This window comes from Scylla paramamosain, chromosome 12, assembly GCF_035594125.1.
Source record: "Scylla paramamosain isolate STU-SP2022 chromosome 12, ASM3559412v1, whole genome shotgun sequence".
Lineage (NCBI taxonomy): Eukaryota > Metazoa > Arthropoda > Malacostraca > Decapoda > Portunidae > Scylla > Scylla paramamosain.
In genome coordinates this window covers 17,574,358-17,591,859 of record NC_087162.1, presented here as the reverse complement: position 1 = coordinate 17,591,859, position 17,502 = coordinate 17,574,358, and the positions used below count along the sequence as shown (strand labels likewise).

The 17,502-nt window shown below is 37.0% G+C and overlaps 1 protein-coding gene across 5 annotated transcripts in view; it reads left to right on the top strand.

The window, feature by feature from the left end:
• LOC135105790 (BSD domain-containing protein 1-like) overlaps positions 1-17,502 on the top strand; it is a 69,264-nt gene that overhangs the window by 40,524 nt on the left and 11,238 nt on the right. For all 5 annotated transcript variants that reach the window (XM_064014310.1, XM_064014307.1, XM_064014309.1 and 2 more), the window contains one exon: positions 13,699-13,814. In XM_064014310.1, the coding sequence (XP_063870380.1) occupies positions 13,699-13,814 (116 nt within the window). The remainder of the gene's footprint in view (positions 1-13,698; positions 13,815-17,502) is intronic.

Sequence of the window (17,502 nt, the reverse complement as noted above, 5' to 3'; positions counted from 1 at the left end):
GAAATTTTTTGGCTAGATGCCAGAAGACACAAGGGGAGTTAGATCTTGAAAGATTTTTGACACTTTCCATTAATGAAGGAGTTTTTGGCCAGTTTGAGAACAGACATGGCATAGTTCTGGGCTGAAATATGAAGTGCATTATTATTTTGCTCAGTCATTAATATAATGTACTCATTGATGCAAAACACTTGTAATCTTTTACAAAACCTAATATTAACTATTAAAACACATAATCTTATTCAGTTTGGTTGAGAATAATGGAAAATAAGGGTAATAAGTATCTCAAAGTTCTCAGTCCCAGGCTGAGAGGAGACTGCCAAAACAATATGACCAAAAATGTCCAGTGAACAGGCTTATATATTTCTTCCCTGAAAGATCTAAAATGAAGAAAACAATAATTGGTATCTATGCAACCCCAAAAGTTGTTAATGTCTGCACATTTTTATACTTTAGTCACTTACTGCAATAGGATTGTGAGAAGTGTGTTACTAAATAACACAACTCACAAATGGGATGAAATACAAAATATTACATCCAGTGTTATCTACTAGTATAAATATATTTTAAATAGGACAAGTCCCAGACCAAAATGCACAAAATTCAATGAAAAAGAATTGCAAGACTGAAAACTATATAGGGCAATTTGTACCATTAGGCCATTGATGCATTAAGTGTTGGTGTCAGAAATCCGATTCCTTGTGTGTTTAATTCAAATAAAGGAGGGAGATGGCAATGTGGCCTGGGGAGTTGGACTGTCATGGGTGCCTTCACATTTTCCTTATTCAGTAGGGATAGGGATGTCTTAAAGTGCACTTTTGGCGACTATTAAATGTTATGAATAAAGTTGATGGGATAAAGAAGTTGGAAGTTGTGAATATACCTGTATCACCATCATTACTTTCCTTCACACTCTAAGCAAAAAAGACATGCAAACACAGCCAGTCATTCGTATATAGTTGGTGTTGTAGGTAAGGTTGAGGAAGATGAGGAGATAGAGGAAGATCATTACATGTTTTGCATGTACTGCTTTGTATTTACTAAAGGAGCTCCTTTTATTTTTCAAACACAAGGTGTAACCAGATCGCACATCAATCAGGCACTGATGTTAATTAGAAAAATATAAATGTATTTACATTAACAAGTGAAAATCACATTTAACAACTAGCATCTTCTGTTCGTATTTTTTTCAGTTGGTGAACTGTGGTTTAGAACCACAGTGTTGTAAGTTTCCCTTAAACTGGCATGGTGAATTAGGCAGACCTCAGAATGAACTTTGGCAGTGTGGTCTTCCTCAAAGCATCTTCACACTCAAATATTCTAGATTGAATAAACTAGTGGCAAACTTTAGTGTTAACCAAGGTGGTACAGAACTTTCTGTTGACCATGTCCATTGGAATAGAGGAAAAGGAAACAACTTTGTTCTTGTCTTTCTGTTTATTCACATAAAATTTTATATCTTTGATTGACAAGGCAATATCTGCTGTGAATAAAAGTGATATGAACATGTTATTCATAGAAGCTGTTCACAATATCATGGATAAAAATTACTATTGTAGTAATAAATGATGTATTACCAAAGGTGACAGTTATTTACAACATTAAATGTGTACAATACTTATAAGAGATACAGAAAGGAAGAAAAAAAATAATATAATTTAGTGGCAATAAAGAGAATGGAAGTGAAGAATTTAATGAAAATTAAATGTGGTTAACTTAGGTAAAGAGATTTCTGGAAATGGAAAATAAAACTAAAGAATTTTATTCTCGTCTACATGCTGGTGGTAGGGAAAGAGATAGAGGAAGTATAGGGATACATGTTTTTTTCTCTACAGAATTTATATTTTGTATATTATAATTCTAGTAATATAGATATGTAAACAAGTGCCATGCATATGTTAGAAGTTTATCACTCTATATACATGTACATATATATACTGTTTTGTTTGGCACCATAGAGGTAGACTGAAGGAAATAGAGGAGGGAGAGATAAAGAAGTAGCAAGAGAGAGCGAGAGAGAGAGAGAGAGAGAGAGAGAGAGAGAGAGAGAGAGAGAGAGAGAGAGAGAGAGAGAGAGAGAGAGAGAGCCTGATGCACAATGACTTGTCCACTCCTTGTGTTTATATAAAACTGCACTTCTTTACTCAGTATCCTTGTCCTTTAAAATTTACCTACTTCCCCTTGTTCTCCAGGGTCATAATTAGTACAAGATATAGTTGAAGAATTGCCTTTCCCCATTAATGTGTTGAATCCCAACCAGCTCCTCGGATAAGCCCATACTAAATTCCTTAACAAAATATTTCTCAGAGCGAGTTTAACTTAAGTGTTTGTGGGGGCAAGATGAGCACAAGATGGCTACCTCCCCCTCTCTCTCCTTTCCCTAACCTCCCCCCTTCCCCCTTATCATGTGATTCATTGGCTGTTGCATGGGGGTGTGAGCCAAGACTGCATCTCCTATTGTTCCCCTTATTCAGTTGGACCCCAAACACCCCAGAAGCAAGATGTACATGAGGGAAAAAGTCAGAGAGCTGGCAAGGAGCAGGGAGGATATATTAGAGGGCTCTCCTTAATAATTATTGCTGGAGTGTTAGTGACAGTAAGCCCTGCCATCCTAGTTAGGAGTAGCTCCCACAGGAGCCTGCCTGTGTTTGCGGTGCTTGATAATTTTGGAGAATACTTCGTTTTACAAACTCTGCTCAGTGCAGTCTGAGTCTTATGCCCTGCATCATGGTGGTAATCTGAGAGCAGTCTTCTGACTGATCATCTCAAGTCTGTCTGTTGCTGTGTACTTGTGTCTTAAGTGTTGTGTGTAGTCAGATGCTACTTGTGCCCATAGCTCGCAACTGTGAGTGTCTGGGACTAGAGGACCGTATATTCTGCTAGATTACATCTGTTTGCTTTCTTCTCCAGCTCTACCAGTGATACTGGGGGTGTGTGGGCCAGTCTTCTGGGAGACTGCAAATAGGTTGTTCTCTAGCAAGAGCATGTATAATATTCCTTTTGGGAGTAGGTGGCCCATTTTTGGGTGGTAGTCCAATGGGGTATTATAGCTTCATTCTGTATGTTGTCACTGCTGTCTGCACTCCCTAGCATGTGGCTCATGAATTCTTTCTCAGCGTGTGTGCTAAGTTGGCATTTGTTTTACTCCCTTGTTGGTGGGTGAAACAGGGTGGTGACCTATAGAGGCTTGATAGCTGTTGTTGACCAGCAGGTGCCTGGATTCACCTCATCTGTGCCGTGTATTAGACTAGAAGGAGGTAGCCTAGGGAGAAGTTGACTCAAGGTATAGGCAGCTGTAAGGGGGCTGGACCTGGTCATTACAATATGTACATAGCTAGGTCACCTTTAATGGGCAATATGCCAACACAAATTGTGTCTAACACAGGCATCAGTTTGCCTCCAAGTCATACTGTAATTCAGAGAACTAAAAACCCCAGTGCAAGGATGGGCTGCAATAAGCCACAGGGAAGTCTGTAGTGAGGAGTAGGGTGACTCTAACAGGGTTTAGGAGCAGGCCGCTGCTGTCCCCCACCTCCACCACTCACAGTGATGCCAATTTAACTACTACTGACATCTGCTTGCATGCTTGACAACAATTTAGTTCTCCCTCGTGACCTCCAGCATTGAAGTTGCCCCTGCTTATACCATTAGAAAGCTATTGTTTATCATCTGGATTTAGTGATGGTTATAGCTTTGCACCTAAATAAGATAGTGTGTAAGAACATCAGTTAGGGAAGATATGAAGATTGCATGGATTGAAATACAGGTGATATGAGGTAACGTAAGCAGTGAGTATTTATCAGTGATCATTCGGCATGGTTTTTTAATGGTTGTTTCTGTACTGTATCAGTAATCCAAGGTTAGAATTAAAATTTAACAGTGTCCACAGGTATCTAAAGTTAATGTGGAAGTAATTTAGTCAGGAACATGAAGTATACATAGGTGATATGAGGTGATATCAACAATGAGTATCCATCAACTATGTGTGCTGGCAATCACTCAGCATGTTTTTAATTATTGTTACTGTACTGTACTAGTTTCTATCTGTTAACATCTTGATATTATATGGACTCCTATGTATTTGTTCCTTCAGTTATATGTGTAAAAAAATTCAAGTGTTTTAGATAGTATGGAAATATTTAAATTTATTTGGGCAGCCTGTCTCAGTCTGGTCAAAACCATAGTCATTTTCTACCATTGCTTTCATTAAACTTTAACATGAATCAAGTCTACTGCAATGTGTTAAGGGAAGCTTTTTCCCCTGTGTCAGTAGTGACCTGGCTGTGTATACATATATTAGTAATTTATTGGATATCTCTTTGCCTCTGCCCCTACGAAGCATCCACTGTGAAAAGACAGTTCACATTACTATCTGTATCCGTGTTTCAAAACGACAAAAAAATCTGTATCAATATCCTCTACCATATTTTCAGATTACAAAAGCTCTGCCTCCATCTGTGTCAAAGAAACAGGTTGAAAATGTGTGTGTGTGTGTGTGTGTGTGTGCTTGGAAGGATGAGTAATGGGGACTGACTGAGAGTGTTAAGGACACTGAATGTGTAAGTGAGAGAGAGAGAGAGAGGGAGAGAGAGTCTGTGAAAGTCATGAGTGTATGAGTTGAAATAGGATAAGCTTCAGTGATTGAGTGTACACATGAATGAGTTGAGTGGAAAGTAGGCCCATGTGAGTAAGTGTAAGTGAGAACGAGAGTGGAGATGGAAGTAAGTAAGCAATGGCTTAATACAGTTTTCAATTATTTCTTCTCTTACTATCCTTTTGATATTTTATGAACTTCTATGTACTTCTTATCATCAATTATATGCATTGAAAATTTTTCATTCTTGTAGGTGGTTAGGAAATATTTTGTTTGAATCTGGGGATCTTGTCTCAGATAAGTTGAAGAGAACAATCATTTTGCTATTGTTTACATTAAAATTGATGCGAATCATGTTTAATGCAAACTGTTAATAGAACCTTATGCATAAGTGGTGACCTGACTGCATGTTTGTGTGTGTGTGTGTGTGTGTGTGTGTATATATATATATATATATATATATATATATATATATATATATATATATATATATATATATATATATATATATATATATATATATATATATATATATTTTTTTTTTTTTTTTTTTTTTTTTTTTTTTTTGCAGAGATCTCCATTCTTGGAGACTTCAATGTTCACCACCAGCTTTGGCTTTCCTCTCCCTTCACTCACCATCCTGGTGAACTAGCCTACAACTTTGCTATCCTCCATGACCTAGAGCAATTGGTGCAACACCCTACTCGTATTCCTGACCGTCTTGGAGATACACCCAACATTCTTGACCTTTTCCTGACCTCTAATCCTTCTGCTTATGCTGTGACCCTTTCTTCTCCATTGGGCTCCTCCGATCACAATCTCATATCTTTATCTTGTCCTATCACTCCAATCCCTCCTCAGGATCCCCCTAAGCGAAGATGCCTCTGGTGTTTTGCCTTTGCTAGTTGGGGGGACCTGAGGAGGTATTTTGCTGATTTTCCTTGGAATGACTACTGCTTCCGTGTCAGAGACCCATTTTTGTGTGCTGAGCGCATAACAGAGGTGATAGTGTCTGGCATGGAGGCGTACATTCCTCACTCTTTTTCTCGTCCTAAACCTTCTAAACCTTGGTTTAACACAGCTTGTTCTCGTGCTATACATGATAGAGAGGTGGCCCACAAAAGGTACTTAAGCCTTCCATCACCAGAATCTCATGCACTTTATATTTCTGCCCGGAACCATGCCAAGTCTGTTCTCCAACTAGCCAAAAACTCCTTCATTAACAGAAAATGTCAAAACCTTTCAAGATCTAACTCCCCTCGTGACTTCTGGCATCTAGCCAAAAATATCTCCAATAACTTTGCTTCTTCTTCTGAAGCTGAACTCTTTGCTCAAACCTTTGCTAAAAACTCTACCTTGGACGATTCTGGGCTTGTTCCTCCCTCTCCTCCACCCTCTGACTACTTCATGCCACTTATTAAAATTCTTCGCAATGATGTTTTCCATGCCCTCGCTGGCCTAAACCCTCGGAAGGCTTATGGACCTGATGGGGTCCCTCCTATTGTTCTCCGAAACTGTGCCTCTGTGCTTGCACCTTGCCTAGTCAAACTCTTTCAGCTCTGTCTGTCAACATCTACCTTTCCTTCTTGCTGGAAGTTTGCCTACATTCAACCTGTTCCTAAAAAGGGTGACCGCTCTAATCCCTCAAACTACCGTCCTATTGCTTTAATTTCCTGCTTATCTAAAGTTTTTTAATCTATCCTCAACAGGAAGATTCTTAAACATCTATCACTTCACAACCTTCTATCTGATCGCCAGTATGAGTTCCGTCAAGGCCGCTCTACTGGTGATCTTCTGGCTTTCCTTACTGAGTCTTGGTCATCCTCTTTTAGAGATTTTGGTGAAACTTTTGCTGTTGCCTTGGACATATCAAAAGCCTTTGATAGAGTCTGGCACAAAGCTTTGATTTCCAAACTGCCCTCCTACGGTTTCTATCCTTCTCTCTGTAACTTCATCTCAAGTTTCCTTTCTGACCGTTCTATTGCTGCTGTGGTAGACGGTCACTGTTCTCCTAAATCTATTAACAGTGGTGTTCCTCAGGGTTCTGTCCTGTCACCCACTCACTTCTTATTATTCATTAATGATCTTCTAAACCAAACTTCTTGTCCTATCCACTCCTATGCTGATGATACCACCCTGCACTTTTCCACGTCTTTTCATAGACGTCCAACCCTTCAGGAGGTAAACATATCACGCAGGGAAGCCACAGAACGCCTGACTTCTGATCTTTCTAAAATTTCTGATTGGGGCAGAGCAAACTTGGTATTGTTCAATGCCTCAAAAACTCAGTTCCTCCATCTATCAACTTGACACAACCTTCCAGACAACTATCCCCTCTTCTTCAATGACACTCAACTGTCTCCCTCTTCTACACTGAACATCCTCGGTCTGTCCTTTACTTATAATCTGAACTGGAAACTTCACATCTCATCTCTAGCTAAAACAGCTTCTATGAAGTTAGGTGTTCTGAGACATCTCCGCCAGTTTTTCTTACCCCCCCCAGCTGCTAACTCTGTACAAGGGCCTTATCCGTCCATGTATGGAGTATGCTTCACATGTCTGGGGGGGTTCCACTCATACTGCTCTTCTAGACAGGGTGGAATCAAAAGCTTTTCATCTCATCAACTCCTCTCCTCTAACTGACTGTCTTCAGCCTCTCTCTCACCGCCGCAATGTTGCATATCTAGCTGTTTTCTACCGCTATTTTCATGCCAACTGCTCTTCTGATCTTGCTAACTGCATGCCTCCCCTCCTTCCGCGGCCTCACTGCACAGGACTTTCTTCTTTCTCTCACCCCTATTCTGTCCACCTCTCTAATGCAAGAGTTAACCAGTATTCTCAATCATTCATCCCTTTCTCTGGTAAACTCTGGAACTCCCTGCCTGCTTCTGTATTTCCACCTTCCTATGACTTGAATTCCTTCAAGAGGGAGGTTTCAAGACACTTACCCACCAATTTTTGACCACTGCTTTGACCCTTTTTTGGGACTGGCATTTCAGTGGGCATTTTTTTTATTAGAATTTTGTTGCCCTTGGCCAGTATCCTTCCTACATTAAAAAAAAAAAAAAAAAAATATATATATATATATATATATATATATATATATATATATATATATATATATATATATATATATATATACGAGTATATAGTGTTCCCTGCTATTTGTGGGGATTATGTTCCAAAGCCCCCCACAAATAGCGAAAATCCACAAATATGGGAAACTGCCCCTACAAGACTCAGCAATACCTATATTTATAGTTTAAACCATAAAATATACATCTCACTTTTTAAATGCATTTTAAATTCACTTTAACACAACAACAACATATAGTACATAATATTTGAATTAAAAAAGAAATACAGTACACTGTAAAATGAGAGGGTATTAAACTAATAATATTGAACCTCTATTTACAAAATTTTTGGTATAATATCCCCAAGGCTGCTGCCTGCCTTCTCCCTCTTGCTCCCCCCCCTCTCCTCTCTCTCTCTCTCTCTCTCTCTCTCTCTCTCTCTCTCTCTCTCTCTCTCTCTCTCTCTCTCTCTCTCTCTCTCTCTCTCTCTCTCTCTAGATACAGTAAAATCCCTCTCATCCGGCATTTGAGTATCCGGCACATTTTTCCCCGAGCCTTAAAATCAATAAAAAATCAATGTGTACTCGTAAAATCAATTAAAATTCCCACGTGAGGCATACTTTGTCCCCTCGCCACCAGAGCGCACTGCTTCGCGTCACCTGCGGCCCACCGCACTGTGTTTACTCAGTGACTCAGTCCCGCGTGTGCACTGTTTATCGCCTGACGCCTTCATCATGCCTAAAGTTGTAGAAAAGAGGAAGTGTGTTGTGCTTACACTTAAGCAGCTGATCAGATCAGCTGCTGATTAAGATCAGCTGATCTTTGTTATGGTAAGATGCGTGAGTGAAGGGTGGTGATTGTGGACATAATTTCACTTCTCTTCAAGTATCTGGCAATATTCAAGTATCCGGCATGTCGGTGGTCCCGTTGATGCCGGATAAGAGGGATTTTACTATATATTGAATTTCCATCTATAGCAATGCACCTTTCCACTATATGTGTTCATTATATTGAGGGTTTACTGTAATTTATAATGATTGAAAGAGTGATGCACTTTTCCACCATATGTGTTCATTATATTGAAGATTTACTGTAATTTATGATAATTGAAAGAATAATCCAAGATCTTTAGGCCAAAAGACTGAGCTGGTGGGGACATCTGGTAAAAATCTGCAAATGTGCGAAACTGTGAATACTGAACTGCGAATATGCAGGGGAATTCTTTACAGTATACCGTACTCCCATAAGTTTCACGATACCTGAGTTTTGGGATCCTTGAGTTTTGTGCTAATTCCTATATTCTTACCATCCCAACCCACACATTATTCCCTTGAGTTCTTCGAGTTGGTGTCATGTGGTAAAACTGAAGACATCCATGCTGTGTATTCTGTAGTATTTCTGTACAGTTCACATACCTGAACCTACAAATCCTTTATGTGGATAAACGACTTGTTAACCACAACATTGGTCATGCAGGCCTATGTGAGAGGGAAGGAGAGGAACACCCATGATAGTGCCACTGCATTGTGAAAAAACACACACAAGCAAATGTGAGATGTCTCACTTCTGTGGGGGATGCGATGGCACTGAAACTATGCAGTTATATAATTGTAGATGTGGTGGTGGTGCACTGCTGTACTGCTGTGTCACACCAGATGTGAAAACAAAACAAACACACTCACAGTTTTAGATGTGTTGGCACTTCATTGCCACATCATGTCAAATGTGACAACAAAACATAGTTTTAGATGCAATGGCACTGTACTGCTGCATCATAGCAGATGTGAAGACAAAACACATGCACACAGTTTTAAATGTGATGACATTGCACTGCCACATCACACCAGATGAAAAGACAAAACACGCACAATTTTAAATGTGATACACCGCTGCATCACACCAGATATGTGGACAAAACCACAGTCATGTGGCTGGAAATAAATAAGTGTTTTTGCATTGTTTTCAATACCCCCAGTTTTTTTATCCTTGAGTTTAGCTCTATGCCTTCAGAAGAAAACAAGTGTCAAACTCAAGAGGGTATTGTATGTCATAAAAGTCATAATTGTGAAAAAAAAAATGTAAAACAGAGATCTTTCTGTATACCAGACACATCCCTTGTGAATAGCGATAACTAAGACAAAACTTCTTTGAATTATCTACCATAACAGTATTATCTGCAAACAGCAGCAAATTCAGATTCCACTGTACTTTCATCATTCACTAGAATCAGACTTCTACCTAATTTTCTTGCATTCGATTCCCTTGCATTGTCATGTATAAAAACCTCAAGAAACCAAGCGGATGTCATGTATCTCTGCTGCAGCTCTACTAAAAAAAAGGAAATCTCTACCTTCATCGTACATCATAATCAAACTTCCACTTAACTTTTTTGCATTCACCTCCCTTGCATTGTCATCTATAAAAACCTCAAGCAACCACTGGTTGTCATGTATCTCTGCTGCAGCTTTACTCAAAAAGGAAACCACCCACTGATGCTTCTTTCAACAGAAACATTGCTCATGTTTATATAAAACTTCCGTTCCCTTTGATAATAATTATCTACCAATCCTTTACAATTTCACAACTGTTCACAGCCCTTTTCTCTCTATTTTGTATATTTTCTCTAAATTCATGCAGGCCCAGAACATATTACCTTTTGTCAAATATTTTATACATGTCTAAAGCAAATATCTAGTGTATGTGTACATATAGATATGTGAATATGTGTTCTTGCCTCAAGAGATTAGAAATGGTCCTTGCCACTTCTTGAGAGATAAATAAGGCGAGGTAGAGAATGAGAAATTACTAATCTTAACAAATGAATAAATATTTATGTATGATTCCTTTTAATGTACAAAGAATCTATTCTTTGTCAGTGTTGATACTTGCAATACCTGGAAATATAATGAATGACTATTAAACCACCCAGCAAAGAAATCTATATTTGCTGTTTTTGTAAGAATATGAGCTTCCTTTGGTGGTAGTGTTTCCAGTCGCTAATAGGCTTAAAGTGACTCATAGAGCTTATTAAACACAGATATTACATATTCAATGTCTTTTAAAGGGATTCTCAAAAATATTTTTCTTATCACTTATTGGTATCAGAATTTATCTTATACAGAGAAAGATGTGCATTGGAAAAATTTAATTGACTTAGAATTTTTGTTTTCATGTACATACATACATACTTCTTTTTCATCCTGCCTTTCTGTATGGTTCATTATTGGTTATGTGAAGTGTTGTCACTGATAGCCATCCCAAGCAAATATCCATTTGGCTACAGAGACATTTATTGGTTGTGATGCATTTTATTGTCACATATATGTTCCTTCTTTGAACTATTTCAACATGATACTATAAAATATACCATATTACAGTGGACTATAATTAAGGAATAATTATACATAAATTCTGAAAACGTGATTATGAATACCCAACTGTAGTTTAACCAGTCATGAATGATATAGCAATTGAATAATAACATTATGTCAGTATATAATAATACTGGATCATGTTTCAATAGCAGAACATTGCACTTGATGACGTCATCATCATCATCATCATCATCATCATCATCATCATCATCATCATCATCAAGCATTGTTTTGTGTTGCTTTTGTATTTATCTTTTCCAACTAAAGTATTTTGTTTGAAAAGATTTGTTTTCAGATATGTTACTTTGGACTTTTCCTGAATAATCATAGTATATTTGTTAATATTTAATAGTGTTGTAAACAACTTTGATTTGTTCTTGACTAAAAATGAACAAATAGATTCTATGTTAGAGAGTTTCAACAGTCTAGGAAATAATATTTTCAAAACATGATCAACATCCAGAAGTAATGAATACCCACCTTATAAATTAAATAAAGTATATCCATTGTGACAATAATTGCATTTTGTTAAGAAATAAGTCATGGTGAATGGGTTGCCATAATGTAGGATGCTGAATAAAACTTATTGGACAGTGTGACAACACTCCATATTACCATCTGTACATTTATATCATATAAATATAAAAAAATACTAAAGGATGAATCATCTCTTCATTACATACTGTGTCTAATTCAGGAACTATGTCAAGTATTATTTTTTTATGGATATTGTATTTATTTGTCAATCTTGATCATACAATTAAGTAATGATAGTCTTACCTTATTAAAGTAATTTATGTAATTTTGAATTTTTAAAATGATTTAGTAACTAAATGTCTTGATTTATGGTGCATTATATGAGGAGTCTACAATCACAAGTGTAAGTGTTAGATTTAATAATTTTCATTGTTTCTATACAAAAATTTATGCATGATGTGCTGTGCTGCTGTAAAGGTTTCAATACATGATTATCTGTGGCTTAGAAATGGATTAATCCATTTCACATTAATTTCTAGAAGTAAAAATTGTTTTAGATTACAAAGAAATTAGTTATACAAATAGCCTTCAATAACTAAGTCTCAGAACCAAGGTTCCACATATTATATGAGGCATCTAGAATCACAACAGCATCAGCTGTCACTGCTGGGGAAATGGAGTTAATGGTGTCCGGCTCCTCACCTGCTGATGTTGTGGAGATATACTCCAATAAGGAAAACCTTATTGCTAGGATCATAAAAATGTAAATTTATCATAACAAGACAAAGCAAGTTTTGGTGAGGAGCCAGGCACCATTAACTCCATTTCCCCAGCAGTGATGTTTATGCTGTTGTGATTCTAGATGCCTCATATAATATGTGGAACCTTGGTTCTGAGACTTAGTTCTTGAAGGCTATTTGTATAACCAATTTATTTATAATTAAAACAATTTTTACTTCTAGAAATTAATGTGAAATGGATTAATCTGTTTCCAAGCCACAGATAATTATGTATTGAAACCTTTCCAGCAGCACAGCATCTCATGCATAAATTTATGAACAGAAACATTGAAAATTATCAAATCTAACACAAAACAATAAACACCATAAATAGATGGTATATAGATAAAAATTTATCTTAACTTTACCTTTACATAAGGATATAAGAAGTAAGGACGCTGCAAAATGCCTGTTGACTTATTCAAGGCATCTCCTGAATATCCATGACTCACTATCTGTTGTCATTGTCCATTAATTTATCTAATATCCTCTTAAAGCTATCTTTTGTCCACACTCGTCACAAACTTGCTAAGTTTATTTCACTCACCCACCACTGTATTTGTGATTTTTTTTTTTTCCAATCTTTAGTGAGAAAGGGGAAGGGGCAAGATATTATTTGGAAGGAGGGGAGTCCCTTTCCATAAAAACATCATGTTGGTTTTGAGACACTGAATGGATAGACAAGGTCTGTGACATGAACACCATTTTCATGATTGGCTGTGATTCATTTTGTCACCTCAGTTGTGATTGTGAAAATTTTTCATTTAATTTTGGTGTTATTACTATTATTCTATGAACCCACGGGGCCTTTTTTTTTTATAATAATATATAAAAATCACTAGACAATAAAAAAACAAAAAAGGCACTATGAACAAAAAATGGGAAAGACATTGAAACCTAGCTGATGCTGTCTTGTCATGCCTCCCAGCCTAGGGAACACAACTGCTGGCTTGCCTGTTCAGGAACTGACTCTGTTTGGAAACTGATATGTTTATTATTAGGAAAATTTGCCCAGGAACTTACATGAAGCATTCAACAACTGAGGTCCCACCATATATATATATATATATATATATATATATATATATATATATATATATATATATATATATATATATATATATATATTGTTAATCTGTAACACTGGAATGCTTTTCTACATTTCAGCTTTAGAATTATTCAAGTTTTTTGCTCTTTAGTACAACTGGTTTTCATTGCATGGAGCTTTTTTGACTATCTTATAAGTATTATTTGAATTGCCATTAGTATTTCCATGTTGAATTTGTATCTGTTTGGTGCTTATCTCAGTAATTGCTTCATAACAAAATAGTAGAAAATAAGGACCGTTTGTTCCTTAGTTGAAATATCTTGCTTACCAAATATATAAATTTTTTCTGTAGAAAGCAACGAAGATGAATGGGAAAAGGTTGATGCAACAGATGCAAGTGCACAGTCTCCCCCTACATCCTCCTCTGCCACAAAGACCATCAAAGAGGAAAAGCCAGAGGAACAAAAGGTTAGTTTTAATTGAAGTTCCTTTAATCTTTATCACATCCATTTCATCTAATGAAATTCAATTTACTGTGTATCTTTTGTCTGAAAATCTTGATCTTAGATCTTCAGTAATTGTAACCTTAATACATTCTGTATGCATATAGATACAAGGCTCATCTACTGTTCATTCATTTTATGCAAAGCCAAACAAAAATATTCCAGAATTTACATGATTTATTTTGCTGTACTTAAGTTTCATTCAATGTACTGTGTAGGAGGATGGACCTCCATCCTAGTAGGAGGTAGTAGATACATGCTGAAATGGTAAATACTCTCAAGGAGGTTGCATGTGCAGTAGCATAGGTAGGTGCTATGAACTTCCTTCCAATCTAGCTGTGACCTTATCCATCTCCCCAATACAAGAGTTGACCTGTACTCTCAGTCTTTCATCCCTTTTATTGATGAACTCTGGAACCCTCTGCTTGATTCTGTATCTTGTCCTGTCTTTCATTTAATCTCCTTCAAGAGGGAGGTTTGAAGACAATTTACAATATACTAATTTGGATTTACTTTTGTAATATTTTCTTTATGGACTGGCATTCTTGGTTTTATTTATTATTTTTTCTTACTCTCTCTCTCTCTCTCTCTCTCTCTCTCTCTCTCTCTCTCTCTCTCTCTCTCTCTCTCTCTCTCTCTCTCTCTCTCTCTCTCTCTCTCTCTCTCTCTCTCTCTCTCTCTCTCTCTCTCTCTCTGTGTTATTTTGTCCTTGGCCAAAGCCTGTCTCTTACATACAAAAACAGTTTGCAATAAAAAAAAAATACCACTGTAACTAAAAGGGATGTGGAAGGGAGATGAAACATGCAATGTCTTCCATGAGCTACCTGCCTTTATGGGGAATTTCAGGCTAGGAAAGATAGATCCATCTCTCATACTTGGGCACTTCTGTAACCTTACCCATTCACAACTTGTAGATCGAGTGTGTTGGAATTATAACTGTAATCTGTTCCTAATACGGAGAGAGAGAGAGAGAGAGAGAGAGAGAGAGAGAGAGAGAGAGAGAGAGAGAGAGAGAGAATACATCTACAGAACTATATATATATATATATATATATATATATATATATATATATATATATATATATATATATATATATATATATATATATACCTAAATGTATTTAATTTTGGCAGTAAATATTCAAATTTGAATTTGAGAGAAAAGTTATCTGTTTCTAAATTATCCCTGTCCCTGCAGCACTGTAGATGTACCCAGTACCAAATTAAAAAAAGTCTATATGTTGATCCTGCTGACTTTCATCCATACCTCTACATATAGTTTGCCTACTTATGGAGATTCCATATTGATGTCTATATGTAGACTCTGCTGCAAAATTGAATGAAACAATTGAATCTATATCGAGATTTTTTTTTATACAGCTGAACCTTGGTTACTGAAGGCTTTCCTTTTCAGACAAATCAATTTTCAAAAATTTTTTTTTAACTCATAATTGCTTCAGTTTTTGTACCATAATTTGAGTCTTGAACAAAGTTACTTGATTTCAGATGTTAAAAGACAAAGCAAAAGCTGACATATATTATTGATTTGCATATAGTTTTTATAAATATTTCCTTATTTTTTGTATACGTATTTGGAGGAGGGACATAGTGTGTAAGACAGTAATTTAATCTTTGAATAAGGTAAATGTTGAAGAGCCTCAACAGTTCAAACAGTTCTTGGCTAACTGAGGGAGTAATCCTGACTTCAGAGCCACCTGTGGCTCTTTTGATGACCCCACAACACCATTACTTCTGCACAACTACATTTTGTCAATAACTTTTCTCAGCAGCAAGATGTTTAAGTGTTATGATCACCTTCATTTTGTGGGCAAGTGCGTTGCTCCTCTTTGTGTTACTCTGTAAGGCTTGCCTCACTAGATCAATAACAAAGACAACACCTTCACAGTCTGAACAGTATCTTCTGATGAATTTTGTGTTCATTCAGTACATCCTTTCTAGATAAATAATTTCTGAGCTAAAGATGTTGTGGAGTGGCCATCTTAGCAGTGGGAGTATTTGTCATAAGCTGCAAAGGCAGGGTGGATGGGTGTCTGGGAATGGATTAATTCATTTTATATTGATTCCCATGGGGAAAATAGTCTGTTTTTTAACATTTTGGATTTCAAACAGCATTCAGGAATAAATTAAATTTGAGAACTGAGGTTCCACTGTATATCCTATAAACTGGTCATAATGTATATGTCCATATAGTTATATGACAGTTTGGTGTCACTCACACCCATTTGTAAGGTAATGTCCAGGACTTGTGACCTGGATGTGGTTTCCCTCCCTCCCTCCACTTTTCTTAATTTCTTTTACACTTATTCTTTTTATATCTCTTAATTTTATTGACAAATTTTCTGTGTGGTAAAGTTTGAAACAGGATATTAAACAAACAATAATTCATCTGTGGATGAAAACAAAATTCACCTAACTTGTGTAATTGTTGAGCTAAATGAAGAAATATAAGTACAGTCATACCTCATGATTCGAATGTCCTTCAATTCAAACAACTCCCAATTTGAACAGGGTTGGCAAACAGTTTGAGCACAAACACCCATTCAAGTGATGCCACTCAATCAGTCCCCCTTCCTACCCCTCCCTTCCCTGTCCCTCTCCCCTAATCCCTCCCCATATCCTTCCTCCCTCTATCTGCCACTCCTCTCTCTCTCTCTCTCTCTCTCTCTCTCTCTCTCTCTCTCTCTCTCTCTCTCTCTCTCTCTCTCTCTCTCTCTCTCTCTCTCTCTCTCTCTCTCTCTCTCTCTCTCTCTCTCTCTCTCTCTCTCTCTCTCTCTCTCTCCCCCCCCCCCATTTCCTTGCCCCATGTACTACTCTCCTTCCCCATATGTCCCTTCCTCCCATTGTTCCTTTCCTCTCCTTTCCTCTTTCGTCTGATCTCAAACCTCCCTTCCCAGCACCTCCCCTCACCAATAACTGTCATAGATAAGAGAAAAGGGAGTGATACTCCCTCTCCCACCCCCTCCCTCTCTTTCATTCTATGTCATTTTCCCTTCATCCTTTCTCACTCTTTCTCACTCGTATAATTCCATTTTTTATTCTCTACCAGTTTCATTCCATTTAGCAATTCTCAGAATTCTTCTTTTACACACACACACACACACACACACACACACACGACGGCGGCAGAGCTGACAAGATGTGTTTTCTAGTGCTCTGCATATAGAAGGAAAGAATAACACAAATTGCTCATGATGGAAAAAGATTTATGAAGACCTAGAAATAATAGAACAAGAAAATGGGAAACAAAACCTGAAACAGAAAGTGGTAAATGTTATTAAAGAAGAGAAAAAGTTAGTAAGAGACACTAGAAAAATATAAACAAGTAATTGTATTTGGTTTAAAGGAAGAAAAAAATAGTAACCAGAATTCAAAGAGAGAAAAAGAAAAAGAACCCATTGAATAAGTTATTGGAGAAAGTGACAGGTGAAGACAGTCAGGTAGTAAAGCAAGTGGAAGAGTTCCATAGAATTGGGAAATATGAAGAAGAAAAAATGAGACCCATAAGAATAAGGTTTGCAACACAGGTACAAGCAGAAGAGGTAATTAATGGGTCTTGGAGGTTGTCTGGAGATGAAGAATATAAAAATGTATGGATAAACAGGGATATGGATGAGATTGAAAGGTTGAAGCAA